Source organism: Hippopotamus amphibius, chromosome 10, assembly GCF_030028045.1.
Source record: "Hippopotamus amphibius kiboko isolate mHipAmp2 chromosome 10, mHipAmp2.hap2, whole genome shotgun sequence".
NCBI classification, from domain to species: Eukaryota; Metazoa; Chordata; class Mammalia; order Artiodactyla; family Hippopotamidae; genus Hippopotamus; species Hippopotamus amphibius.
In genome coordinates this window covers 34,675,266-34,702,907 of record NC_080195.1, presented here as the reverse complement: position 1 = coordinate 34,702,907, position 27,642 = coordinate 34,675,266, and the positions used below count along the sequence as shown (strand labels likewise).

Here is a 27,642-nt window from a genome sequence, read left to right as displayed (position 1 = left end):
ATAAAAACTAAAGAACACTGAAGTCTGGATGCATAACCAAGTAAGCTATGTTTCAAACTTTTTTTTCCAAATTTTTTGGCCGTGCCGTGCAGCATGTGGGATCTTAGTTCCCCAACCAGGGATCGAATCCGCATCCCCTGCGGGAAGTCACCTGTAGGCTATGCCTTAAAACTCAACAAAGATCACAGGTTTTTTGTCATTTTGTTAGTTGATTATAATCGCCACTGACCCACTATCAAAATTACAATTATATCGTCTTGTGCACAGATTTTTGTTAACTTTATTTTGCCTATTACCACCACTGTATATTATTAACTTGCTACATGAGGAAGAAATTAGAAAATAAAACCCTAATGTATTTCTTAAATTAGGAATACCAATCTAGATCAATCTAGATCAGAGTCACTGAGAGTACTGTCTATTATATGAGAGTGAGTCAAAAATTACCTGCACTCTGGTTATACTAAAACTTCTATAAATTCTACAGCCAGAGTGCAGGTAATTTTTGACTCACCGTTGTAGATGTATCCAGGATCCTCACTTGACAAGTAGATGTATTTCCGTAAACATGAGATGAGAGGAAATAATCATTTAAAATGTCCTAAGAAATCTTATTTTTGAAAGAAACAATAAACCACATTTCAATGACGAAAATGTTTCTATCTTCCTTATCTGTAGTTAATCTAAAGTATATTGATCTAATTTTAGTTTTTCTTAACTTTTTTTTTATTAAACCATATGAGAAAGCAAAGCAAAAATATAGATCCTTCCCCCACCCTCACCTGTTTTCACTGAAAAACCTGTGAGTACCCTTGATTCATGCAAAGAGCCAGAGACTAAGTCAGCACTGTACATTCTAACCCAACATCCTCACTTCTCCTCCCAGGCCTCAGTTTCCTGATTTGTAAAACTACAGTGTTACACAAGATGATCTCAGAATTCCTCCAGGCTCTGACATGTTATAAAGTTTGTAAGATTAAATGCTGTGCTTAGAAATTTACAGTACAGTGTGCTATGAGACGTGAGGGTCAGTGTGTTCCAACACCTTCACTTGAACAGATCAGCAAAAAGCACTACTGTCTAAAGCAGTTTTACAGATACTTTCTGCTGATTATATGTTGATATTCGTTTTTATCCCATTCACTAGTTAATTCCAAAGTACTGTCTTAAAAGGCTATTTGGCTATTGTAAACAAACGATTAGGGGAAAAAATCTATAATTCTACAGCCTGTAAACTGTGCCTTTTTAAAAAACTGATCATTCAAAAGCCAAATTCCCACAGGTTCCATTTCTCCAAGACTTACTTTACTCTGTCATCTACCAGGTACAGGATATGAGTTCATGTGTGATTTCATAAAAACAATATATTTTTCCCACTATCCACTATGTTTAACATCATAATACAATCTGAGCTAAAATCGCAAAGTAACAGTGGGTTTAAAAAATAAAAATCAGATTTTAGATTCAGCATTTTATTTTCTCTTCTCAGAATTAATTATTTAGAAGCAAAGAAGAACAGAAGTGATATTTAATCATACCTGAGAGATTGATCCAGTGTCATTCCTGTAAAATCAAAAAACTTCAAATATTCTTCCGCAACTAGTTTGCTAAATTCATTGCTATAAGAAAACAGAATAGACTTGGTTATTAAAACCAAAGCCATTAGAACATGCACACACCCCTACAAGGATACACTCAGACACCAGCCTCGGAATGGAACGTACTTCTTGCCTAGGTGCTTTGCCACATCCGATCTTTTGAATCTGTCTAGTTGATAAAGGCGTTTGGCCAACCTTTTGGCCGCTTCTACGTTGCTGCTGGTACCATTACTGAGACTTCCTGAGGTCTCCTTTTCCAGAATTTCAGTGCTCCCCATTTCAGAATGAGCCTCTAGCAGTGTTGTTTTCACCCCAGCATTGCTGTGAGAATTGATAAAGAAGAAAACAAAAGAATAGAAGAGGTTGTTCTTGTGTGGCAAAAAGGAAATTAGCTAGTGAAATTATCACAATAAATTTAATGAAACAAGCAACAGTCATTTACATCTTTTACAAATTTCTTTGATGGCCTGTGTACTAGAAGACAGCTGGATTCTCACAGTCATTTCTACATTCAATCAGTAACAATATATCACTTTGGATGAAAATAAGAAGAAAATCTGGCCTTACAGAAATACTTAGAAAAATAGGGAGTATTTTAATATCCTTAATTGTGGATTTTTTTTTAATATATGATGCCAAAACAAAACAAGTGGTAGTTTCTTAAAAGTTAGCTGCAATATAATGTACCAATGAACTTTCTATACTCATATTAAAAATGTCTCATACTTTGAATGCATCTTACGCAGGCATGATTCTGACACATGAATTGGTCATTTGCAAAATATTCCTTGACACATTTCATTCTTTTTTTAAAAAATCACATTTATTTATGTTACCACTAATATCCTCAGAAAAGCCTCTAAATACTGGGAAGCAGCTACACTTTTGGTGGTAGATACAAGTTTTCCAAAATTCTACTTTTTGACTGAAACTTAACTTTTACCATTGGCAACAAAAATTGACAGTTGTTTTCCTTAAAGTAATAGGCTCACTCTATTAATTTTCCAGAAAATGTTTGCCAAAACCACAGTTTATCAGTCTGACTTTGAAGGAAAATGGCATTTCTATGAAAAAAGCAACTAGTTTACAGTTCACAACTCAAACTAAGTGAGTGCTTTTCCTAGAGAGCTTCAAGCATATTCCCCATCTCATCGCATGTGAAATTGAAAAGGCAGGTACCCAAGGGTTGAAAAGGAATTAATTGGTACTTCTTTATCAAGGACATCTTTAGGTGAAACTGGCCTTTATTTTTATTTTGAATGCATGGCAGTGAAGAATGTAACAACGAGAGCAGTTTGATGCTACTAACTTGATTTGCACTAAGTCCCCCACCATTGCTCTTGTACCATCAGTGCGTATCAACTTTTGTATCAACACAATGAACAAGGAAAACAATGCTGCACTGTTATTATAAAATAATTCTGGCCTCACAAACCCACTGAAAGGGTCTCGGGAAGCCGCCACAACCACACTATAAGAACCTCTGCTCCAGCCCGGTGCTGCAGCATGCATCTGTAACACTAAAACCAACAACACTGATTTTCAGACCTTCATTCTGACTTCTAACAAAGCAAAGTTATGTTCATGGTAAACTCCGTGTGCTTATGGAGTCTTCCAACACACTTACTGTAGACTCTAAAGCAGACGTAGAACTTTTCTGTAACGAACCAAAGAGTAAATATTTCAGACTTGCAGGCCACATAAGGTCCCTGTCACACATGCTTCTTTGTTTTTGTTGTTTTTTCACAACCTTTAAAAATGTAAAAGCCATTCCAGGCTACACTGAATCCTAGTCTGCATGCCCTTGCCCTATCCCATAGCTCTTTAACTTTGCCCAAATTATAAGTAGAGAACAATTTACTGTCTAAACCAGGACACTCTGGAAAGGAAACAGGGATGATAAAATCATTAAATATGTAGTTATAATTATTACAAGGTATTAAAAAAAAAGCATTACCAATAAGAAAAAAATTAGGTGTAAACTTACAGAAATCATTATAGTAAAGTGAAGACATTTTTAAGCAGAACTGCTCAGTCTCTATTTTGTCACTTATTCTACCTAACTTAAAATTTCTTTTTTCCCACTGATCCATCAACTAAGCGGTAGCCTGGCAGCTTCACACTCACTCAGTACACCTGGGCTACTGCACAACCAGCTGGTGCACCAAGGAGGGCCTGGGAGCTGCAGAGTCACAGGTGTCCCAACCACTGAGAGACCTGAAGGAGCCACTGTCCCTAGCAGTCCCTCACCAAGCTCACTTACCAGCAAGCACTGCACAAGCTATCTCTGAAAGGGGCTTTAAGGGGAGGGAAAAGGGTCTTTTAGACCCAACTATGTGAAATTTCTGTTCAACACACATGTCAGCTCACATATTCCAGATGAGATTTTGGAGAAGCTGGAAGTACAAAGTAGAGGTTTACAAACCCATGCTGACTTACTTTACTGCAACTATTAATTATAATACTTCATTTTTTTTAAGTCAAAGTCAAATGCTAAACCACAGTCCATGCCAAGACAACAGACACAAACTGGAATTGACCCAGGCAAACCAAGATGTTTGGTAACCCACCCTAAACTATCAGCCACCTTAAGCAATTTTCCAACAGAAATACCCACCAATTAAAATAAATTGCTTCATTATGATAAAAATCTTCATGTAAATACATTTAAATATTTTTTCATCCTAAACTTTCCTTTATAAAATTCACATTGCCAGCCAGTTTTGTGAAGTTTAGCCTATCAGAAAACTGAATATTTAACTATTGTATACAGCAAACCTATAAGTAAATTCATAGAAGATACTTCTTCTAAAAGTCAGCTCACACCCTGTGTTTTCCCAAATAAGTGGTGAAAATGTAAAATATTTACTCTAAGAACTACTTTAGTTACAGTCAAGTAGTTTTTATAATTATGAAAAGAAAATCCCTGGAGCTGTGCTCCCATGCATTCTCTTACTCTGCATATTAGCTATTGTGTAGAAAAAACAATGTCAAAGAAAGGATTTTCTTCTCAATTAAACCGCTATTTATTACTCTTCACTTCAAAGGGCAAATTCATGGCATGTATTGAACCACTCCATGAAAACAATGTAATTTACCACATACATAGTACTGCAAAGATGTTGTTCAAATACAAAAGACTTTTCCTAACGAGCATGTATTTTTAAAACACAGTATTGATTCCTATTCCTTAAGTTTCTCATCCATCATGTTTGCTGCCTCTGTCTCCTATCCTGCCCAGTCTATTTCACCTCCTCTTCCTCATATTCACCAGAAGGAGGTAATTTAAAAATTAAATTACCTGTACAGGGACTTCTTTGTGGCGCAGTGGTTAAGAATCCGCCCTGCCAATGCAGGAGACACGGGTTCAGTCCCTGGTCTGGGAAGATCCCACATGCCATGGAGCAACTAAGCCCGAGAGCCACAACTACTGAAGCCTGAGCGCCTAGAGCCCGTGCTCCACAAGAAGAGCCACCGCAATGAGAAGCCTGTGCACCACAAAGAAGAGTAGCACCGGCTCGCCACAACTAGAGAAAGCCTGCAAGAAGCAATGAAGACCCAATGCAGCCAAAAATTAAAATAAATAAATAAATCTAAAAAAAAATCTGTACAAATCAGACTTCTCTGAATCTTCTTGAAAAAACTTTCAGTAAAAAGGAAATAAAGAATAAAATGAAGATAAACACTTCCATTCCTAGATGGCTTCACTCCACCCCACTCACAATTTATGAGAGAGCCTCAACCAGAACAGAGATTGCTCCTGTAAGTCGGAAAGCCTGGTAGCATGATGACAACAGCAACTCACCAGCAGTACAACAGACACCAGCAACCCATCTTGGAGCCGAGGGTGCACCTGGGCCATACCTCCCTTCCCAAGCCCCTTCCCAGGACTCCTCATCCCCCAGCTCCACCACCTGCTGGTCCACTAGGGCTTCCAAGGACCCGGATCCCTGTGAGGTCATAGTAATATGACCTCACAGTCTTGGAAGTGTTTACTGTTGAGGTTTTTGTAATGTTTTTACAGTTCTAATAAAAACAGAAGCCAGAACACAGGGGCCACTGTATACCACGAGCATAAACAACAATGGCAGCTCTGCCTTGTCCACACTTGATAAAGCAAACTGGAAGGCCCCTCTCAGTGGGGGGGGGGGGGGCACCCCATTTTGTTTCTTGGAATACACAGGACATTGTCCATCTAGTCTGCTGAGTGTTAGATGCTTTCAATGGCTTGAATTTTCCCTTCTTTTCTATAGTTCTCCTTTCCTTCTTAATCAAGTAACTTTAAATCTCCTAAGGTGAAATCCTTACCAGTCACTTAAATATTGAAAAGACTCCCCAAAAGGTTCTCCCTGTGATACATATGAATGCTTCGCTGAGGCCTATACCTCATACCTCCAAACAAATGTGGTTACACTCTTTCATCAATATCATCAAAAGAAGGGTCAGATCATTGAGTCTGACACCAAGCCTTTTTATCATACCAAGATTACTGCATTTTCCAAAGAAAATTAATAAGACACCCACTTAAATCAGAATTTCAGGTAAACAAAAAACAGTTTTCAGTGAAAGTATGTCTCAAAAATTGCATGGGGCATACTGACACTAAAAAAATTACTCATTATTTATCTGAAATTCAGATTTAACTGGGCATCCTGCTTTTATCTGGTAACCCTATCTCCTGAATGCTTGTTCTAAATCAGATTCCTTCTGGGTTTGTTTTGACTTGTGTCTGTGATTTAGTTTTCATTCCCACTATTTTTCTATTGTTTTATCAAGACCTTCTCTCAACTGACTATGATCTGCTGATTCTTCCCTAATGCCCTCCAAATACAAAAGGGGAAACCCTCTTTTCTCTGTATTTTCACCCTTCTTTCCCAGCCTGCATACTGCCATCACGGATGTGATAAAATGCCTCCTTTATAAATATCCTACCCAAGGTAAAAGCCCACATTCTGTGGCATGTCGTTAAGGCCCTTCACACACCAATCCCAAATGCCCGATTAGATTTGTCTTCATGCTCAGGCCACACAGAGACGTGAACGGTGCTCTTACACCCCTTTCCATGTCCTTCCCTTTGCCATTCCTGTCAACCCCACCCCAAAATCCTGCAGTTCCCAAAATTCTACAAATTCAGTGATCCTACAAGAGCCCAAGTGAAATAACAGCTTTTCTAGGAATCGTACTCCAACCTCCGGCTGCATTCTCAGAGTACCTGGATATTACAGCTCTGCTTTTCGAAAATCCCACCTCTATCACCTACCATTGTCTTGAACTTCACTGTGTCCACATCACAAGAGTAGGCTGACATTATTCGACAGCTATCTGTTAACACAGAACTGAGCAACCAGCTGTGTCCAGGTCCTTCAAGGTCTTCTGTGCTCCACCAGCAATGACATGGGGCACTAATCTTCTAGTTCAGTATAACCAATCCCGAAAAGTTCTAAGGAGACTGACATCAGCAGAGGGTACCAGATACACTTTTATTTCATATTTGAGTTTGAATTTTTAAAATATCTTTAAATTTTTATTTAATTGTGGTAATAAAACTGGGATAAAAATATAAATTAGGCTAAGGTGAGCCCCTGCATTTAGAAGACAACAGTCACCTAATTCAATTTCATACATAAGCTAGTCAGAAGCAACTGACCCCAAAGAGTGGGAGGAAATGACTCCAGTTGCAAGTGGAATAAAAGGACCAGGAGGGAGCACCATGACCCTGCTGCCATTCTACAGGCTGAGGATGCAGCCACAGAGGCCTGAAACTAGCAGACTTAAAGAAGCCAGGATGAAGCCGGCCAGTACAACACCATCAGTGAGATACACTTAAAAACCAGAAGCATAATCGCCTCTAAGAAAGAAAGGAAATCTTCTTGGCCACCATTATCTATGGCGTTTATTTCTCAGGCAACTCAGAGAAAGCAAGCAATCTAATCTTTCAAAAAATATATTCCTTTTATCAAAACTTTTTTAAATTATTTTATTTTTTATTGAAGTATAGTTGATTTACAATGCTGTGTTAGTTTCAAGTGCACAGCAAAGTGATTCAACAATGTATACATATATATCTATTCTTTTTCAGATTCTTTTCCCTTGTAGGTAATTACAAAATATTGAGTATAGTTCCCTGTGCTATAACAGTAGGCACTGGTTTTTTTAATCTATTTTATATATAGTAGTGTGCATATGTTAACTCCAAACTCCTAATTTATCCCTCTCTGCCTCTTCCCCTTTGGTAACCGCAAGTTTGTTTTCTATGTCTGTGAGTCTATTTCTGTTTTGTATATTAAGTTCATTTGTGGGCTTCCCTGATGGAGCAGTGGTTAAGAATCTGCCTGCTAATGCAGGGGACACAGGTTCGAGCCCTGGTCTGGGAAGATCCCACATGCCACAGAGCAACTAAGCCCATGTGCCACAACTACTGAGCCTGTGCTTGAGGTCCCACGAGCCTCAACTACTGAGCCCATGCACTGCAACTACTGAAGCCTGCACACCTAGAGCCCACGCTCTGAAACAAGAGTAGCCCCTGCTCTCCACAACTACAGAAAGCCCATGCACAGCTACAAAGATCCAATGCAGCTAATAAATTAAAAACTAAATTAATGAAATAAACTATTAAAAAAAGTTCATTTGTACTTTTTTTTTTTTTTTAAGATTCCACATATAAGTGGTCTTATATGATATTTCTCTGTCTGCTTACTTTACTTAGGTAATCTCTAGGTCCATCCATGCTAGTGCAAATGGCATTATTTCGTTCCTTTTTATGGCTGAGTAATATTCCATTTTATGTATGTACCACATCTTCTTTATCCACTCCTCTATCGATGGGCATTTAGGTTGCTTCCATGTCTTGGCTATTGCAAACAGTGCTGCAATGAACACTGTGGTACATGTTTCTTTTTGGATTATGGTTTTCTCAGGGTATATGCCCAGGAGTGGGATTGCAGGATCAAATGCAGTTCTATTTTTAGTTTTTTAAGGAATTTCCATACTGTTCTTCATCGTGGCTGTATCAATTTACATTCCCGCCAACAGTGTAAGGAGGTTCCCTTTTCTCCATGCCCTCTCCAGCATTTATTGTTTGTAGACTTTTTAATGATGGCCATTCTGATCAGTGTGGGGTGATACCTCATTGTAGTTTTGATCTGCATTTCTCTAATAATTAGCAATGTTGAACATCTTCTTATGTGCCTGTTGGCCATCTATATGTCTTTTGATAAATGTCTATTCAGATCTTCTGCCCACTTTTTGAGTCATCTTTTTTTTTTTTTTTTTTTTTGAGCTGTATGAGCTGTCTGTATATTTTGCAGATAAAGCCCTTGCTGGTTGTATCATTTGCAAATATTTTCTCCCATTCCATAGGTTGTCTTTTTCTTTTGTTTATGGTTTCCCTTTGCTGTGCAGAAGCTTTTAAGTTTGATTAGGTCCCATTTGTTTATTTTTGTTTTTATTTCCATTACTTTAAGAGATGGATCCAAAAAGATATTGCTGCGATTTATGTCAAAGAGTGTTCTGTCCTCTAGGAGTTTTACAGTATTGAGTATTACATTTAGGTCTTTAATCCATTTTGAGTTTATTTTTGTGTATGGTGTTAGAGAATGCTCTAATTTCCTTCTTTTACATGTAGCTGTCCAATTTTCCCAGCACCACTTAATGAAGAGACTGTCTGTTCTCCATTACATGTTCTTGCCTCCTTTGTTGTAAATTAATTGACCGTAGGTGTATGGGTTTATTTCTGGGCTTTCTATCCTATTCCATTGATCTATATTTCTGTTTTTGTGCCAATACCATACTGTTTTGATTACTATAGCTTTGTAGTATAGTCTGAAGTCAGGGACCCTGATTCTTCCAGCTCTGTTTTTCTTTCTCAAGATTGCTTTGGCTATTTGGGGTCTTTTGTGTTTCCATACAAATTAAAAATTCTTTTGTTCTAGTTCTGTGAAAAATACCATTGGTAATTTGACAGGGATTGCATTGAATCTGTGGATTGCCTTGGGTAGTATAGTCATTTTGACAATATTGATTCTTCCAATCCAAGAACACAGTATATCTTTCCATCTGTTTGCATCATCTTTGATTTATTCCATCAGCATCTTATAGTTTTCAGAGAACAAAGTCTTTTGCCTCCGTAGGTAGGTTTATTCCTAGGTATTTTATTCTTTTTGATGTGAAGGTAAATGGGATTGTTTCCTTAATTTCTCTTTCTGATCTTTCATTGTTAGTGTATAGAAATGCAAGAGATTTCTGTGTATTAATTTAGTACCCTGCAACTTTACGGAATTCACTGATGAGCCTAGTAGTTTTCTGCACCTAATCTAATCTTGAGGGAAGTGAGATTATTCAGAACAGCTACAGCACCTCCAGTGGTACCATTTACCTAATAGCATCTAATACTGGTTAAGCCTGGAAGTGATGTTTTCTAGAGATTGTCTCAGGCAGAGTGTTGGCATGAGACAGGCCTCAGCACTCTTCTTACCTCAGGAAGAAGGAATGTATACCAGGGGGAGGGAGAGGGAGAGGAGGGGAGAGAGAGCAAGGATGGGGAGGGAAGTGGTGAGACAGATAAGAGGAGAGGGAGGGAGCTAGGGAAGGAGAGCACAGAGAGCATGCAAGCATGTGGAGAAAAACAGGAGACAAAGGAGAAAAGACCCTGAGTTTGGTTTGAAGACTTGAAGACATGATACGTACAAAGTGCCCACAGTATATCCAGGGAGAGCTACCTGTGGGAACCCCGTACAGGCAGTCGCCCACATATTGATGGGCACCATCATGGGGTGAGAGGCCATATGACCAAGGAACCCTGAAATGTGCCAACATAAAAATACACCTAGCAGAGTAGTCATCTAAATACAATTCCATTACAGTGAAAGAATTAGGAGGTCCCCGTAATTTATTAATGACAGTCAACATGCAAGCACTCAGTTTGCCAGTAAGGAGCAACTATAAATTCAGAAGATGCTAAAAGCAAGTATCTGTTGAAAAACTCCAGTTAGACTGCCAAGGTTCAAACATGGGTTCTGTCAGTCACCAGTGGTGGGTAAGCTCATCATTCTCCATGAGCCTCAGTTTGTTGGTCTACAGAATGGAGAGGACGAGGTGCTGTGAAGACTGAATGAGAAGATCCGCGTAAATGCTTAGTGCAGGGTCTGGCACACAATAAAAAATAAACATCAGCTGCCATCATCAGACCCGTTTTCATTGCTACAACCACCCCTACATCATTAAGATTACTACTTGGTTATTTGGATGATCATGTGAGATCAGTATTTTACTAAATGTAAAGTGCTATTTCTAACCATATACAAATGTTACCTCTCAGTACAAATGAATACTTGTATTCATTTTCTAAAGAGAATTGCCTCAAATGAACCCATTTTGACATTTATATAGAATATATTTCTCTAGATGGGACTGTATCTTACCTATACATGATTTCAGGGTTCTTACAAGAGAGCCATAAACAAAACCTAATAATCAAAACTCAGTACAAAGGCCAAAATTCAGTCTTTACCAATGAAGAATTTTAATAAGTGTCACCTAGAGGTTCTGCCTCCTCAGGATAGCTTTTACCTCATTCATTTTACTCAGTCCTGCATTCAGCGTTCCAGAAGAGGGCACCAGTGTGCAAGGCAGTGTACAGAGACTGACCAAACTCACCAACTAAATGAAAGAGGCTGCATTTGCCTTACTAGCACTAATTTCCAGCAAATAATTGGACTCCTCACTCGTCTACAAGTTCAGACTCCTCTGGGGGCATGATCCAGAAGATGTAGGTTTTCAGTTTTTTGCTTTTTGGGGTTGTTTTGTTTTGTTTTTCTATACTAAGCTGCAGCTTTTCTAAGTCAGCTCTCAAGTGAGTATGTAATATCTGCAATGTTAACAAGTCAACTTTAATACAACCACATTATAAAAATTTGAGATGAATAATTTGCAAAGCAACTATTTCTAGATGTTGAGCTCAATAACTAAGGAGAAAAATGATGCAAAAACATTTACATGTTCACTATTTGCACAAAAGCTTCTTAGTGCAAAGCAGGATCAATGAATCCCAATTCCAGTGGGCAGGAAAGGAAGAGTGAATAATCTGCAGATAGAGTAACTTGTTTTCCTGGAATACTCTTAAAATGTCATTGGAATTCTGAATTTACAACTTTCATGAGAAACAGCTTTTGTCTGTTACTTCACTGCCTTGATATGGCATTAAAAATTTCTCATGACATCATATCACTCACCACCCTGAAAAAAGAAAAAAAAGGGGCAATTACATTCCTTTCCCTTGTAAATTAGTAAGTAGGTGGTCTGAAGTTGATTGTGTCCTCAAATTATGTGATTAAAATACACTGCACACTCTGCAGGAAACAAAACAGTCTAAATTTAGACAACACACCCATATCTCTACACAGAAAAACACTGGCTTATCCAGGCCAAGATATCATATCCCTTCCTGTCTCTCCAAATTTAAATTATCTAACTTTAAAGTATTTTACTTAAAGGAAGATATTATTTCTCATAAATAAATAAACCAGTCAATCAATCAATCATAAACTCGCCAAAATCCTCCCTCCTCTCAATCAGGAGGAAGAAAGGAGGTGCTACTTGGCCACACAACACATGAAAAAAGACACGTGAAAGGGCCTACCTGCCAGAGGCCGGTAGTCTCCCTGATGGAGTTCAGTAAGGATGGTCTTTTTGCCTAATTCAATACAACTATTATTAAGACAGTTTAATACCCTTAGGCAGAACACTCACTGTAACACAGAATGAGATCAAGTCTACCTTCCAAAGAAAACTTACAGAAAGAATTTTTTAAATTGATTTTATTGAAGTATAGTTGATTTACAATGTTGTGTTAATTCCTACTATACAGCAAAGTGAGTCAGTTACATATACATACACTCTTTTTCATATTATTTCCCTTTGTGGTTTATCACAAGTTTTTGAAGTAAAAAGTTGCCTGGGCTAGCTCCTCTTTGCTTTTTCTCTCTGAAATCCCTATAATAAAGAGAGGAACAGACTGACAAATAATAGTCACACACAATTCCTATATAAGAAGACTAATGACAATGGCTGTTTTGATGTAATGCTTATAACAACATTATCCCTTAGAGTTTCCCATTTTAATCTATCATTTAAAAAGTCATTCAAAAAGAATAAATTTCCAAACAGCCATCAATATATGCCTTATTATTAGTTAAACCTTAACTATCTAAATTTTTTTCTGGTTTCTTAAGGTTTTTTTTTTTCATATGTGATTATCTGATACTTGAAAATAATCAGTTTTCTATCACTATGGTTATATTGTTGAGGAAAAATTATGACTAAAAAATAATGATTTTAAATTACCATATTCTGGTCCTTCCTACCCCTAATGGAAAAACTGCTTAATTTCAAGTTAAAAAATATGAAGGACTTAATTACCTTTAATCAGATCTCAAACCACCTTCTAATTATTTATATTAATGGATGTTCCATACATTTTAGAATGCAATGAATAATTTTCATGCAAAAATTTCTCTTCTGTTCACATTTTTACTGAGTCGAATTAGTATATATTCACTGGGCATCAGAAGCTGGGCAACAGAAGGTGGTCCAGGACTGGCCCGGGAGGGAATGTTTGAACTTTGACCAACATATGGCAACAGATACTCTATAAAGTAGATAATCCTTCCGTGGATAATGACTGCAAAGTTAATACTGTGAATGGTTTGTTAAATACTGTCGTATCAGGAACTGGTGCACCTACTCCGTTCCTGTGAATCCCTGTTTCCTCTTGAGCATGCAGGCCAAGATGCACCCAAGTCAGTAGGGGACAGACAGCCTCTGTCACCTCGCAAGCAGCAGCCAGCGAGTCAGAAGACAGATCCTAGTTCAAGCTGAGTGTGGGTTTTTTTTCTTTTTTAATCTATCCCTGCTAGAGGTCTTAACTTAGAACTTATTTCTTTTTAATTAATTTGCTTAAGAATAGCAATTATTAGGGATAATAAGTAAAAATTAGCTCATTAAACTTAAGTATTCTATCCCTAAACTGAACAAGTGCTCAAAAGTATACCTGTAAATACAAAGTGAGCTTGATCACATACCTCTGCCCCTCACACACTGGGGTTCTAAATAACATTATCCAGCCAGAGAACCATATGGGTTCTGCTCTCTTCTGTTCTCTCTTCCTCTTCCCTTCTAACTCTTCCAACTTGTAAAGAACAAGAGCCTTTATGGATACTTTCTGTGGTTAGCTACTGTCCAGTTTTTACCATCTCTATTAGTGCTTTCTGCCCTCTCTTCAAATCCTTACAAATACCTGCTTCCGCTGTCCCATCCGTGCCCAGCTTAGCTGCACTTCTCCGGTGTACTCGAAACTGCACGCCTACCCCCAGGTCCCTCTTCTGCTGGCGCGTCCACCGCGTGACTGATAGGAAAACAAGGATGGCACAAAGTTCTTTGTCTTCTATTCCCTCTGTTTTAGACAAGACTAGCATTTTTTGAAGTCCTTGTTTTTAATTCTAGAAGTTTATGACCAACTCCTCAAACATCACCATTCAAAAGGTCAAAGACACACTCTCTAACCAATGCCTTTTACAATACTATTTTTAAGTTTATCTAATATTTTTAAAGCTTTGCTATATCCCAGTGCACCAAGAATACATTTAACATAATCAGTATTAAAGTTTTGCTTCTCCAATTTCGAGAAAGCATAATCATATAAAAGTTCCAAAATGCTAAACTTTAAGATTATGGGTGAATATTCCTCATGAGAAATATTACAAAGTAGGGAGATGTTAAATGAATTTAAGACAAGTATTTAGAATCAATACCTAACAAAATTGAATAAAAACTCTTGATTTTTCTCTAACAAAACTGAATGTTGATCTGGAGGGCTGCATGTAAATCAATGAAGTTAGAACACTCCTCACCATACACAAAAATAAACTCAAAATGGCTTAAAGAGTTAAATAAAAGACATGATAACATAAAACACCTAGAAGAGAACATAGGCAAAACATACTCTGACAATAAATGGTACCAATATTTTCTTAGGTCAATCTCCCAACACAAAAGAAAAGCAAAAATAAATGAATAAGACCTAATCAGACTTATAAGCTTTAGCACAGCAAAGGAAACCATCAAAAAAATAAAAAGACAACATACGGGATGGGAGAAAATATCTGCAAACAATGTGACCATCAAGGCTTACTTTCCAAAATATACAAACAGCTCGTAGAGCTCATTATCAAAAAATAAAAAAAGCTACCAACTCAATCAAAAAATGGGCAGATCTAAATAGACAGTTCTCCAAAAAAGACATACAGATGGCCAACATCGCTAATTATTAGAGAAATGCAAATCAAAACTACAATGAAGTTACCACCTCACACCAGTCAGAATGGCCATCATCAAAAGGACTACAAATAATAAATGCTGGAGAGGGCGTGGAGAAAAGGGAGCCCTCCTACACTGCTGGTGGGAATGTAAATCGGGGCAGCCACTATGGAGAACAATATGGAGGTTCCTTAAAAAAATAAAAATTGAGTTACCGTATGATCCAGCAATCCCACTCCTGGGCATATATACAGAAAAGATGAAAACTCTAATTTGAAAAGATACAGGTACCCCAATGTTCACAGCAGCACTATTTACACTAGCCAAGACATGGAAGCAACCTAAGTGTTCATCGACAGATGAATGGACAAAGATGTGGTATATGCATACAATGGAGTATTACTCAGCCATAAAAAAAGAATGAAAAATGCCATTTGCAGCAAAGTGGATGGACCTAGAGATTATTATACTAAGTGAAGTAAGTCAGACAGACAGAGAAATATCACATGATACCACTTATATGTGGAATCTAAAAAAGTGATTTATATATTTTAAAAATAGAAATAGACTCACAGACGTAGAAAACAAACATGGTTACGAAAGGGGAAAGGGGAGGAAGGATAATTTAGGAGTTTGGGATGAACAGATTTACACTACACACACACACACACACACACACATAAAGCTTACTCCATATCATTTATGAGCTTCTATACCCATGGCTTCAAATAATTTTTTGAACCATAATCTATTCCATCACTTCAAACTTTGTTTCAAGGAAGGGATATCAGGAAAAGAAAATTTTCCTCAAGGACAAATACACCCCATACTATAAAAAATAGAAATGGCCAGTAAGCTGAGTATTCTTTAATTTCTAAATTACCCCTGCAGATTCACAATGCAGGTGAGTACTCTTCGTACTAAAGACTTAGTTCTTCAGAAAGAGTTTTACTTCGTTTAACTTTGACAAAAATCACTCTACTTGTTTTGCTTTGTTTACTACCCTTTTAACTTTCTATCCTACCTGGAACACATGCTCTGTGAAACACATATTCAAACTTTCACTAAGCAATTACATTTACAAAATAAGATGCTTTTGTACCAGAGAAACTTTGGTTTGGGACGGGCCACAAGAGGGTCTTCGGTGGCCTGAAACCACTAGATGGCGCAGGCTGAGTAAGCATCAGACTTCAAAGAAGAAAAGCAAACAGAGGGAGAAAATCTGGTCACGTATATGCCTTCTTAAAAAGAAAGTACCATGCAGAGCCCCATACAGCACCTGTCTAACCAGCCCAGTTCCTCAAAGGGTGTCACTCAGGCATCACTTGAAAGGAGGCGGGGGATCCTGTGTCCCTTCGTCAATACTATAGTCCAACCCCCAGAGTGTGTTCCTAATACCCTTTCACCCCACCACACTCTTAATACCCCATGCCACAGTACAGGAAAAAAGCGGAAACACCCTCACACTCAACTTTTAAAATGGAAAGAGGGAATGACCTAGCTGTGAGGTCCTGGGCCAATATTCCCCTAGTGACAGTCCCTCTGCTTCCTCACCTAAATATCATAAGGTGCAGATGTGCTGCATTTAGCAATTCCCCACTATCTGCTGCAAGAAGCTACATATCGGAGATGAACCTAATGCCATGAAATCCGTCTGGGGGTGTGGATTCGTGATCTCCGAAGGAAAAGAATTTCTCCTTGGCATCAATAACAAGCTGTTGCTCAGGTTTAAGTAGCAGAGTAACAGTTTATTAAGGAGAGAAAGTACAATAGCTTCTGGCTCAGACACCAGAAGGGGGTGGAGAGACCCACGATGGAGTCGTACATGTGTCTTATATGCCCTAAAATTAGAGGAGTTAATCATAACCCCCACCTAGTTACCTCTAACAATAGGAATTTACAATGGCAACGGACTGATTACTAAAAATAATGATTTTGGCCCGAGGATTAAGGATTGATTGTTCCCCGGTAGGGTTACGATATTCATCAGAGTTTAGGAATTTTTTAACTCAGTGATTTGTGACGTCCCAAATAATCATTACCCTAGCTCACAGTCAAGATTACGAAGGGGCGTTGTAAGAATCAATCCTAAAGAAAGAAGGAGCTTTAAATCACATTCTCAAGTTTTTCTGCCCTTCCCCAGGCCAGTCAGGCTCTGAAGCTCTCAAACCCAGAAGGCAGCATGCACTTACATTTTGTGCCTTTCAGAGAACACAGCCATTTCAGAATGAAATTGACCACAGAAATAAAAAATATATTGTCCTCATGTACTCCATATAGATCTTGTCGTTTTTCTAAAATAAAAAGTACATGTCAGATGACCCAGTTCAGATATTTTAAAGTTCAGAGAACAAGAGCATGTGCTTGCCCACCCTTCTCCTGAGTCCTGGCACCTCTGAGCTGCTATCTTAGCATATACCGTCATTCAAAGATGATCACTCAACCCAGCCATTCAGCTCTATGAAGTTTTCATTTATGCTTTATTCTTTAATTTTATTTATGAAGTATATGGTAAGTAATATCACTCTGGTTTTATAAAGCAGTAAGAAAAAGAGGGAAGGAGAGAAGGAGGGAGGGAGGGAGGGAGGGAAGGAAGGAGAAAGGAGGGAGGAAAGGAGGACAAAGAAAAGAAAATAACTAAGCCAATAGCCAGAAAAACTCCAAAGAAGCCAAAAAAGAAAAAAAACCTACCAGTCTGGAACTTCCATTCGGAGGATACACTCCTTCCTTTGGGGTCTGCAGAAAACAGAATGCCCTTTGGCACCTCTCTTAAAATTCATTTTTAAATTTCTCCTTCAACTACAGTCATATCACCTAGGCAGTTTTACTTTCACATTCTGAATTCCTATCCTTGGAACCAAAGCTGATAAAATAAAACCTAAATATGCTTTAAGTCAATCTCACCTCAAGTCCTCTCAAAACATCTTTACCCCCAACCACTTAAAATAAGAAAATACCAGTCAAGTAGCAATAACAGCAAAGGTGTGATTCCTCCGCTCTCCTTTATCCACCAGAGGTGTTAAAGGTCTTGCCCTAACGGAAGATCAGGCTGGCTTTTTGGTCCTGCCATGGGAGATCCTAAATTCTGCAATTTGCTGCAATGCCACCAGTTCCAAGTCACCAAAGAGCTGACGTTTCTGCACCTTGTCACAGTGTTGTCACATGCTAGTCACTTCATAGCAACCAAAAGACTTGCAGAAGTAATTCCCATTGATACCACTTAAAACTTGCCAAAGTTTGGGGAAAGCTCATTATTACAAAGGAGGATACCACTCCCTGCTCTCTCCCCTTACAATTACAGATGGTGCTTTATACTACACAAGCCCATGTTCACAAATGTTTCCTAATATCTGGGGACAAGACGTGAAAGCATTACATATCAATTTAATAGAGGGAAAAGAAGTGAGGCTCAGAGAGACTAAGTAACTTTCCCAAAGACACAAAGCTACTTATATACAAAATTTGAATTGAACCAACATCTGTCTTTAATCCTGGAGTACTTTCCACAGTAAACAATCCTCTGCACTAATATAAACCTTGAATAAACTGAAAGGCAAAGCTTTTGGGAAAAAAATTGTGAGTTTGGAGACTCAAACAGACCTAGGCTCAGGTCTCAGCCCCAGCAAGGTGTGTCACCTCTCCCAGCCTCAGTTTCCTCGTCTACAAACAGTGAAGATCATAATACCTGCCTTAAAAAATCAGTCACTCAAAAATAGTGTTTACTATTAAAATTTTTTAAGGATTTCAGTGGTTTTGCTTTCCCAGAATTCTTAACTTTACAAACTAGAGAGAGAGAGAAAAAAAAGTTCCCCACAACTCCCCAGAATAAATCTAGGGGCCATGTACCAATGCCTAAAGCACACACTTCATTATCCATGACAAATGTGCCAAAGAAATTTGCAGTGTTTGGAGGTAGCAGTTCATAAAAAAAGAACGAGACGGCTTTGTTCAACACACACACCTGACTGTGATACCGACACATGAAAGAAACAAACTAGCCCCAGGTCAGAACACCAGTGTGATCTGATTTACACCAGTCCAACACCACCTCTTTCATCAAGACTTGCAACAAACAAGGGCCAAGAATCACCCTCTTTCCATATGTCCCCACAAACAGTATTCCATAAAACCCTAGTGCTCCAGGCTCTGAAAATTAGAGCTGTACAAAAACACTTTTTACCTTTCCAACATTTCTCAAAGTTATCTGATCATGAATCCTTCTGAGCCAAGAACACCTATTAACACCTAGAGAAACACAATTTGGAAAACCCTGATTTACTGCTATGCTGTCATATACTAGCATGGTTTCTCAAATGTATGTATGCATTAGAATTACCTGGGAAATTGTTATAAAGGCAACTTCTCCAGCCCTACTTCTTCAGACCTAAAGTTTGAGAACGAAAGAGTTACTTATAGTACAAATAAGCATCACAGGTTATAAAAATTTTAAACTGCTGTACCAGTAGTTTGAGAGTTATCAGTTATCTCTCATTGTAAAGATCACCAGTAGCTCTCAAAATTCAATATCTGGTAGAGTTACCTGGGAAGCTTGTTTAAAAACACCTACCACTGGGTATCACCCCTAAAGACTCAGATTGGCAGGCTCTGGGCTGCAGTCCAGTTTGAGAATCACACCTGTAGAAGGTTTAACTGAAAGTTCAGTGTCCACTGGCTATAAACATCCTCACCCTAACCTTTATATTCTGTGATGGTAAGATGTGAGTGCTGAGGGGAATGGAGCCCTGTTCACGGGGAAAAAGTATCAATAACTGAAAGGGTTTCAATATTATTTTGAATAAAGGTGACTTCAACATTTGCTTTAGGATAAGAAATGATTCATACTTTGAACATTACACTTTAACTGATCAGTATTTTTGATGGACTGAGAATGACCTATGGAAATCTGATCTCTTCACTAGCCTCCACGGGCAGCTCATTGCTGGCTTTAGTATTGGCAGAATCAAAATACCCAACAGGACCTGTGTAGTTGATATACAACCACTTCATCTGGTCAGATGCCTAGGTTCTTCTGTATTTTCTCCCGTAACAGCAAAAGGCACTATGTGATTGTTTAATTTTACGTATCCTGACTATGCCCCAGGATGCCCAGATATATGTATAAACATTATTTCTAGGGGTGTCTATGAGGATGTTTCCGTAAGAGATTAACACTTGTGTTTGTGACAGGAGTAAAGCAGACTTCCCTCTTCAGTGTGGGGCAGAGGGGATCATCCAATCCCCTGAATAGAACAAAAGGGGCCTGAATAGAACAACAAGGGGAAGAAGGCAGAGTCTGAGCCACCCCTGCCTGACTGCTGAACTGGGACATCAATATTCTCCTGCCCTCATCACTCCTGGCCTTCAAACTCAGATTAAGAATGTACAGCACCACCGCTCCAGCTCCAAGCTCTTTCAACTACACCACCAGCATGCCCAGGTCTCCAGAGGGCAGACCATGGAACTTCTCATCAAGCCAATTCATTATAATAAACCTCATTCTTTACATGAGATCCTATTGGCTCTATTTCTCTGAAGAACCCTATTAGTAAAGGTACACTACACTCAACGTGTATTGGTACAACTGTTAGATCCAAAAAGAATAATATCAGCAGCAATTTTCCTTCTAATTTAAGTCCAACATCTTGTAGGACTCACTGACTGGTATAATGTCTTATTATTTACATTCTTTGTGATGTAAAGGAGCTTCTTCTGTGCCTTTCTATTAGAAAAATAAAAATGTTACTATTAAGGAGGAATAGAGTTATATCACATACAACTGATTTCAGTAACATGTACTGTGTTATCACTAAAGTTTGAGAATGAATGTCAGCTTTGGCAAAGGCCCTTTGGAAAGTTTTTGAAGGTTCTGTTTTTTATTTTTTAAAAATTCTTTTCTGGCTATACATACCCAAGGGTCAAGTTCCATTTTATACTTACAACACTGGTATGAATATTTCTATTCAGAGAGAGTGTGTCTTCTATCCTTCAAATGTCCTGTAAGTTCTGAGCTGTAAGCACTACACTAAAGTGATAGAAAGAATATGATGGCTTTGACATTGTTTTATACAAGCTTAACATCGTGGTTAAGAGCAGAGGCTTAAGGCCTTGCAGAGATCAAGATGGTGGAATAAACGGATGTGGAGCTCACCTTCTCCCACAAATACATCAAAAATACATCTACATGTGGAACAGTTCTCACAGAATAGCTACTAAATGTTGACAGAAGATCTCATTAAACCAAAGCTGTAAGAAAGAAAGCGATATAACTGAGTAGGAAGAAAAGAATAGAGATGGGACCTATGCCTCTGGGAGGGAGCTGTGAAAGAAGAAAGGTTCCCTCACCCCCTGAACCCCTTCACCAGCTGGGAGATTGGCCGGGACAGATAGAGCCTCAGAGGCTCAGAGCAGAGTGCAGCAGCTGGCCTGCAGCAGGCAGGACAAAGGAAAACTCGCACAGACAGTCCCAGCCACCTTGCTGCACTTCCCAGCCCAAGACACATGCCTGCTGCACGGCAGCTGGGGGGCTGAAACTCCGGCTTCAGTGGACAGCCCCAGGGAGAAGACTGGGGTTGGCTGCGCAGAGACAACCCAAAGGGCCTGGAGTGTGGCCCAGGCTGCAGCTAGGGGTGTGTGCAGGACGGAGCCTGGGTCCACCACAGAAGCCCCGTCATCAACGCACGCGGCAAGGGGTGGAGAGTGGCCTGGCGGCAGCTGCCTCACCCTCACTGCGCTCACCGGCAGGCATGGCTCCGTCTCCACAGGCCCTGGGAGCACACAGTATAGGCAGGCTGCCCGCACGTGACGGCAGGGCTAAAGTCCGAGCCGATTCCTGCAGTTGCACAACTTAGAGGATTTATGCCACCAGCAGCTTTGTGAGCACAACGCCTGCAGGACATTCGAGCAGATGACAAGCACGCCCCTGGCTGGAGCAGGACCAGTGTCAGCACTGGTGGGCTTTGTGGGCACACACACGCAAAGGCAGGGCTGGAATCTGGGTGGATTCCCTTTGGTCCCACAGCAGGGCCAGGTGCCCCACTACAGTGGGTCCAGGTGCCGGGCTTTGGCAGATCTGCATCTGCAGCTTTGTGAGCACAGCGTCTGAGGGACATCTGGGCCAACTACCAGTATTTTCAGAACTGAGGCAGGGCAGAAGGCAATGGCAAAAACAGTGTAGTTTATGAGCATACACAACAGGTAACAGGTGACATCACAGAGTGCACTTCCCAGTGGACAACTCCTACAGTGCCTCCTCCACCAGCAGGAGTGCTGCAGTCCCACCTACCTCACACCGCAGCTTAGAGACGGATCTAGGGCTTCTACTCCAGCTACTGGGAAGCAGACCCTCCTCCTGACGGGCTGTGACAACCACAGAGCAAAGAGGAGGACCCGCCCAAAACCCAGGGCAGGCTCTGGTCACCACAACACTAATCACACCCACTATCAGGGGATGACAGCCAACACACCCTGAGGAAAGACATGGCAGGCATCCATACTAAAAACAGCCCTTGCGCCAAAAATATTAAACTCACACAGGCTACACAGGGACGCTCCCACATAAAAACAGCCCTTCAAGACCACAGTAGACAACTGTTTCTCCTAAATTTAGAGAGTCAGAGTAATATGAGTAAAATGAAGAAGCAGAGGAACAGACCCAATTAAAAGATCGAGAGAATTCCCCTGAAAGAACAATGAAATTGACCTCTCCAGTCTACTAGACCCAGAGTTCAAAAAGGAGATAATAAAAATGCTGAAGGAGTTGGGAAAGGCTATTGATGGAAATGCAGATCACTGTAACTAGGAACTAGAAACTAGAAGGAGGAGCCAATCTAAATTAGACAACTTAACAGCCTAGATGAAAATGGAGTTAAAGGCAATAAACAGCTAACTAAGTAATGAAGAAGAACAAATAAGCAACCTGGAAGGTAGAATAATGGAAATCACTTAGTCAGAACAGCGGATAGAAAAACAAATGAAAAAGAATAAATAAATAAAAGCAATATACGAGAACTATGGATAATATAAAGCATGCCAATCTACACATAATAGGGATCTCAGAAGTAGAAGAAAGGGAAAAAAGAATAAAAAATGTATTTGAAGAAATTATGGCTGAAGACTTCCCAAAACTAAAGAAGGAAACAGATATCCAGGTACAGGAAGTACAGAGGGTCCCAAACAAGATGAACCAAAATAGACCTTCTCCAAGACATATTATGATTAAAACGGCAAAAGTTAAAGATAAAGAGAGGTTCTAAAGGCAGCAAGAGGAAAACAAAGAATTAGTTACAAGGGACCCCTGTAAGGCTATTAGCTGATTCCTCTACAGAAACATCGCAGGCCGAAGGGAATGGAAAGATATATTCAATCCTAAAAGGAAAAAACCTGCAACCCAGGATACTCTACCCAGCAAGATTATCATTTAGAACAGAAAGAGAGATAAAGAATTTCTCAGACAAGCAAAAACAAAAAGAATACAGCAATACTAAACCTATCCTAAAAGAAATATCGAAATGTCTTCTCTAAATATAAAAGCAGCAAGAATCTATAGGGAAGAGAAAATTACAATAGGAAAAGCAAATATATAAAAGGATTGTACCACCTGCCAATGCAGGGGACATGGGTTCAAGGCCTAATCCAGGAAGATCCCACATGCCGTGGAGCAACTAAGCCCAAATGCCACAACTAATGAGCCTGTGCTCTAGAGCCTGTGAGCCACAACTACAGAGCCTGTGTGCCACAACTACTGAAGCCCGTGCGCCTAGAGTCCATGCTCTGCAACAAGAGAAGCCACCAGTGAGAAGCCGGCACACTGCAACAAAGAGTAGTCCCCACTCACCGCAACTAGAGAAAGCCTGCGCACAGCAACAAAGACCCAACACAGCCTAAAAATAAGAAACTTTTTTTTTTTTTTTTTTTTGGGCACACGGGCTTAGTTGCTCCGCAGCATGTGGGATCTTCCTGGAGCTGGGATCGAACCCGTGACCTCTGCATTGGCAGGTGGATTCTTAACCACTGTGCCACCTAGGAAACCCAAAAATATTTTTTTAATTTAAAAAATAAAAGGATTGCAGATCACTTAGGTAAACCAACAAATAGATGTAAAAAAAAAAAATTCAAACAATTTTTGTGAAAGCAATTATATCTACACTGACCAGCAAAAGGATAAACATGAGAATGTAAAATAGGACATCAAAATCATAAAAGGGGGGGTGGAGTAAGAAAATGTAGATTGTTTTTCAGATTGTGTTTGAGCTTATATGAACAAGTAGATATAGTGGTGGATTGACCTACTGAAAATCAGGGTAACCACAAATCAGAAACTTATAACAGATTCACAAAAACCAAAAAGAAGAGAACTTAAGCATAAAACAAAAGAAGACCATCAAACTATAAAAGCAAAAACAAAAAGAAAAAGAAAGGAACAAAGAAGAAATACAAAATCAACTGGAAAACAAGGTTAAAAATGGCAACAAATACACACCTATCAATAATTACCTTAAATGTCAACTGACTAAATGCTCCAATCAAAAGACAAAGAATAGCAGAATGTATAATAAAACAAGAATCTACAATATGCTGCACACAAGAGACCTACTTTACAACAAAGGACACACACAGACTGAAAGTGAGGGGATGGAAAAAGATATTTCATCCAAATGGAAATGACAAGTAAGCAGGATTCAAATCAGACAAAACAGATTTTAAGCAATATTCGTATCAGACAAAATAGACTTTAAAACAAAGGCCATAAAGTAAGATAAAAAGGACACTACATAATGATAAAAGGATCAATATAAGAATACACTATTACACTTGTTAACATATATGTACCCAATATAGAAGCACCTAAATACATAAAACAAATACTAACATACATAAAGGGAGAAACTGATGGGAATATAATAATAGTAGGAGACTTTAACACCCACTGACATCAATGGACAGATCTTCCAGACAGAAAATTAATAAGGCAATAGAGACCCGAAATGACACAATAAAGAATAGTTAGACTAAACTGATATCTACAAGACACTACAAAAAAAAAACAAACAAAAAACAACAAAAAAAACAAAAACCACACAAAACCCAGAATACACATTCTTATCAAATGTCCATGGAACGTTCTCTAAAATAGACAACATACTAGGACATAAAAGAAGAAGCCTCAACAAATTTAAGAGGATAGAAATTATTTAAAGAATTTTTTCTGATCACATCTGCATGAAACTAGAACTCAGCCAAAGAGAGAAATAGGGAAAAAAAACAAAAAACAAAAAACAAAAAACCAGGACTACATGAAGAGTTAATAACATGCTACTAAAAAACCAGCCAGTCAATGATGAAATCAAAGAGGAAATCTGAAACTACCTCAAGACAAATGACAATGAAAACACAACCACACAAAAATCTATGGGATGTAGCAAAAGCAGTCCTAAGAGGGATGGTCATAGTGACACAGGCCTTCTTCAAAAAATAAGAAAAGTATCAAACAACCTAACCTACCACCTAAAAGAATTAGAAAAAGAAGAAAAAGCAAAACCTAAAGTCAGCAGAAAGAAGGAAATAATAAAATCAGAGAGGAAATGAATAAAATAGAGATTTTTTAAAAAAGAAAAAAAATCAATAAAACCAAGAGCTGGTTTTTTGAAAGTATAAACAAAATTGACAAACCTCTAGCCAGACTCACCAAGAAGAAAGAGAGGACCCAAATAAACAAAACAGAAAATGAAACAGGAGAAGTAATTATTGACACCACAGAAATACAAAAAAATATTATAAAAGAATACTATGAACAATTATATGTCAACAAACTGGACAACCTAGAAGAAATGAAGAAGTTTCTGGAAACATACAGCCCACCAAAACTGAATCAAAAAGAAATAGATAATGTGAACAGACCAATCAATAGATGTGAAAAAGAATCTATAATAATGATGACAAAACAAAACAAAACAAACAAACTCGCTGTAAACAAAGCTCAGGACCAGACAGCTTCACTGGAGAATTCTACCAAACATACAAAGAACTTATACCTATCATTCTCAAACTCTTCCAAAAGACTGAAGAGCAGGGAACACTCTCAAATTCATTCTATGAAGACACCATCACCCTGATACTAAGATCTGACTAAGATACTACCAAAAAAGAAAATTACAGGCCAATATCTTTGATAAATACATGTGCAAAAATCCTCCACAAAATATCAAACCAAATCTGACAATACATTAAAAAAAAAAAGTACATATACCATGGTCAAGTTGGATTCATTCCAGGGTCACAAGGATGGTTCAACATACACAAATCACTCAATGTTATACAACACATCAACAAAAGAAAAGATAAAAATCACATGATCATCTCAATAGATGTAGAAAAAGCACTTGATAAAATTCAACATCCATTCATGATAAAAACTCTTGGCAAAGTGAGTATATATCTCAGCATTATAAAAAGCTATTTATGACAAACCCACAATCAACATAATACTCAACACCGAAAAGCTGAAAGCCTTCCCACTAAAATCTGGAAGAAGACAAGGATGCCCACTCTCCCCACTTCCTTTCAACATAATATTGGAAATCCTAGCCACAGCAATCAGACAAGAAAAACAAAAGATACCCAAATTGGAAGGGAAGAGGTAAAACTGTCATTATATGCAGGTGACATGATACTACATATAGAAAACTCTAAAGACTCCACACAAAAACTACCAGAACTGATAAACACATTCAGCAAGGTAGCAGGATACAAGAATAATATCCAGAAATCTATTGTATTTCTTTACACTAACAATGAAATATTAGAAAGAGAAAGTAAAACAAGAATCCCTTTTAAAATTTCATCAAAAAAATAAAATACTTAGGAATAATCCTGACCAAGGAGGTGAAAGACTTATATGCTGAAATATATGAAACATTGATAAAAGAAATTAACAATAATTCAAAGAAACAGAAAGATAACCCATGTTCTTGGATTGGAAGAATACTGTTAAAATGGCCATACTACCCAAAGCAATCTACAGATTTAATATAATCCCTATCAAATTAACCATGATATTTTTCACAGAACTAGAACAAATAATCCTAAAATTTATATGGAACCATAGACGTCCCAGAATTGCCAAAGCAATCCTGAGGAAAAAAGAACAAAGCTGGATGCATAACCCTCCCAGATTTCAGACAATACTACAAAGCCCCCATTATCAAAACACTGTGGTACTGGCACAAAAACAGACATATGGATCAATGGAACAGAATAGATAGCACAGAAATAAATCCACACACCCACAGTCAATTAATCTTCAACAAAGGAGCCAAGAATATTCAATGGAGAAAAGACAGTCTATTCAGCAAGTATGTTGGGAAAGCTGGACACCACATGTAAATCAATGAAAGTTAGAACACTCCCTCACACCATAAACAAGATAAACTCAAAATGGCTTAAAGACTCAAATATAAGACATACACCATAAAACTCCTGGAAGAGAACATAGGCAAAGCATTCTCTGACATAAACTGTACCAATGTTTTCTTAAGTCAGTCTCCCAACACAAAAGAAATAAAAGCAAAAATAAACAGATGGTGCCTAATCAGACTTATAAGCTTTTGCACAGCAAAGGAAACCATCAACAAAATGAAAAGACAATCTACAGGATGGGAGAAAATATTTGCAAACGATGTGACCAACAAGGGATTAATCTCCAAAATATACAAACAACTCATACAGCTCAATATCA

The 27,642-nt window shown here is 38.5% G+C and overlaps 1 protein-coding gene across 11 annotated transcripts in view; it reads right to left on the bottom strand.

Annotated features, from left to right (window-relative positions):
- PSD3 (pleckstrin and Sec7 domain containing 3) overlaps positions 1-27,642 on the bottom strand; it is a 528,631-nt gene that overhangs the window by 280,230 nt on the left and 220,759 nt on the right. For 9 of the 11 annotated variants that reach the window (XM_057697902.1, XM_057697903.1, XM_057697905.1 and 6 more), the window contains 2 exons: positions 1,725-1,919; positions 1,539-1,619 (listed from right to left, as the gene is read on the bottom strand). In XM_057697902.1, the coding sequence (XP_057553885.1) occupies positions 1,539-1,619; positions 1,725-1,919 (276 nt within the window). Of the gene's footprint in view, positions 1-1,538; positions 1,620-1,724; positions 1,920-13,890; positions 13,999-27,642 lie in introns of those variants that run through there. The other 2 variants (XM_057697910.1, XM_057697913.1) reach the window with 2 other exon arrangements.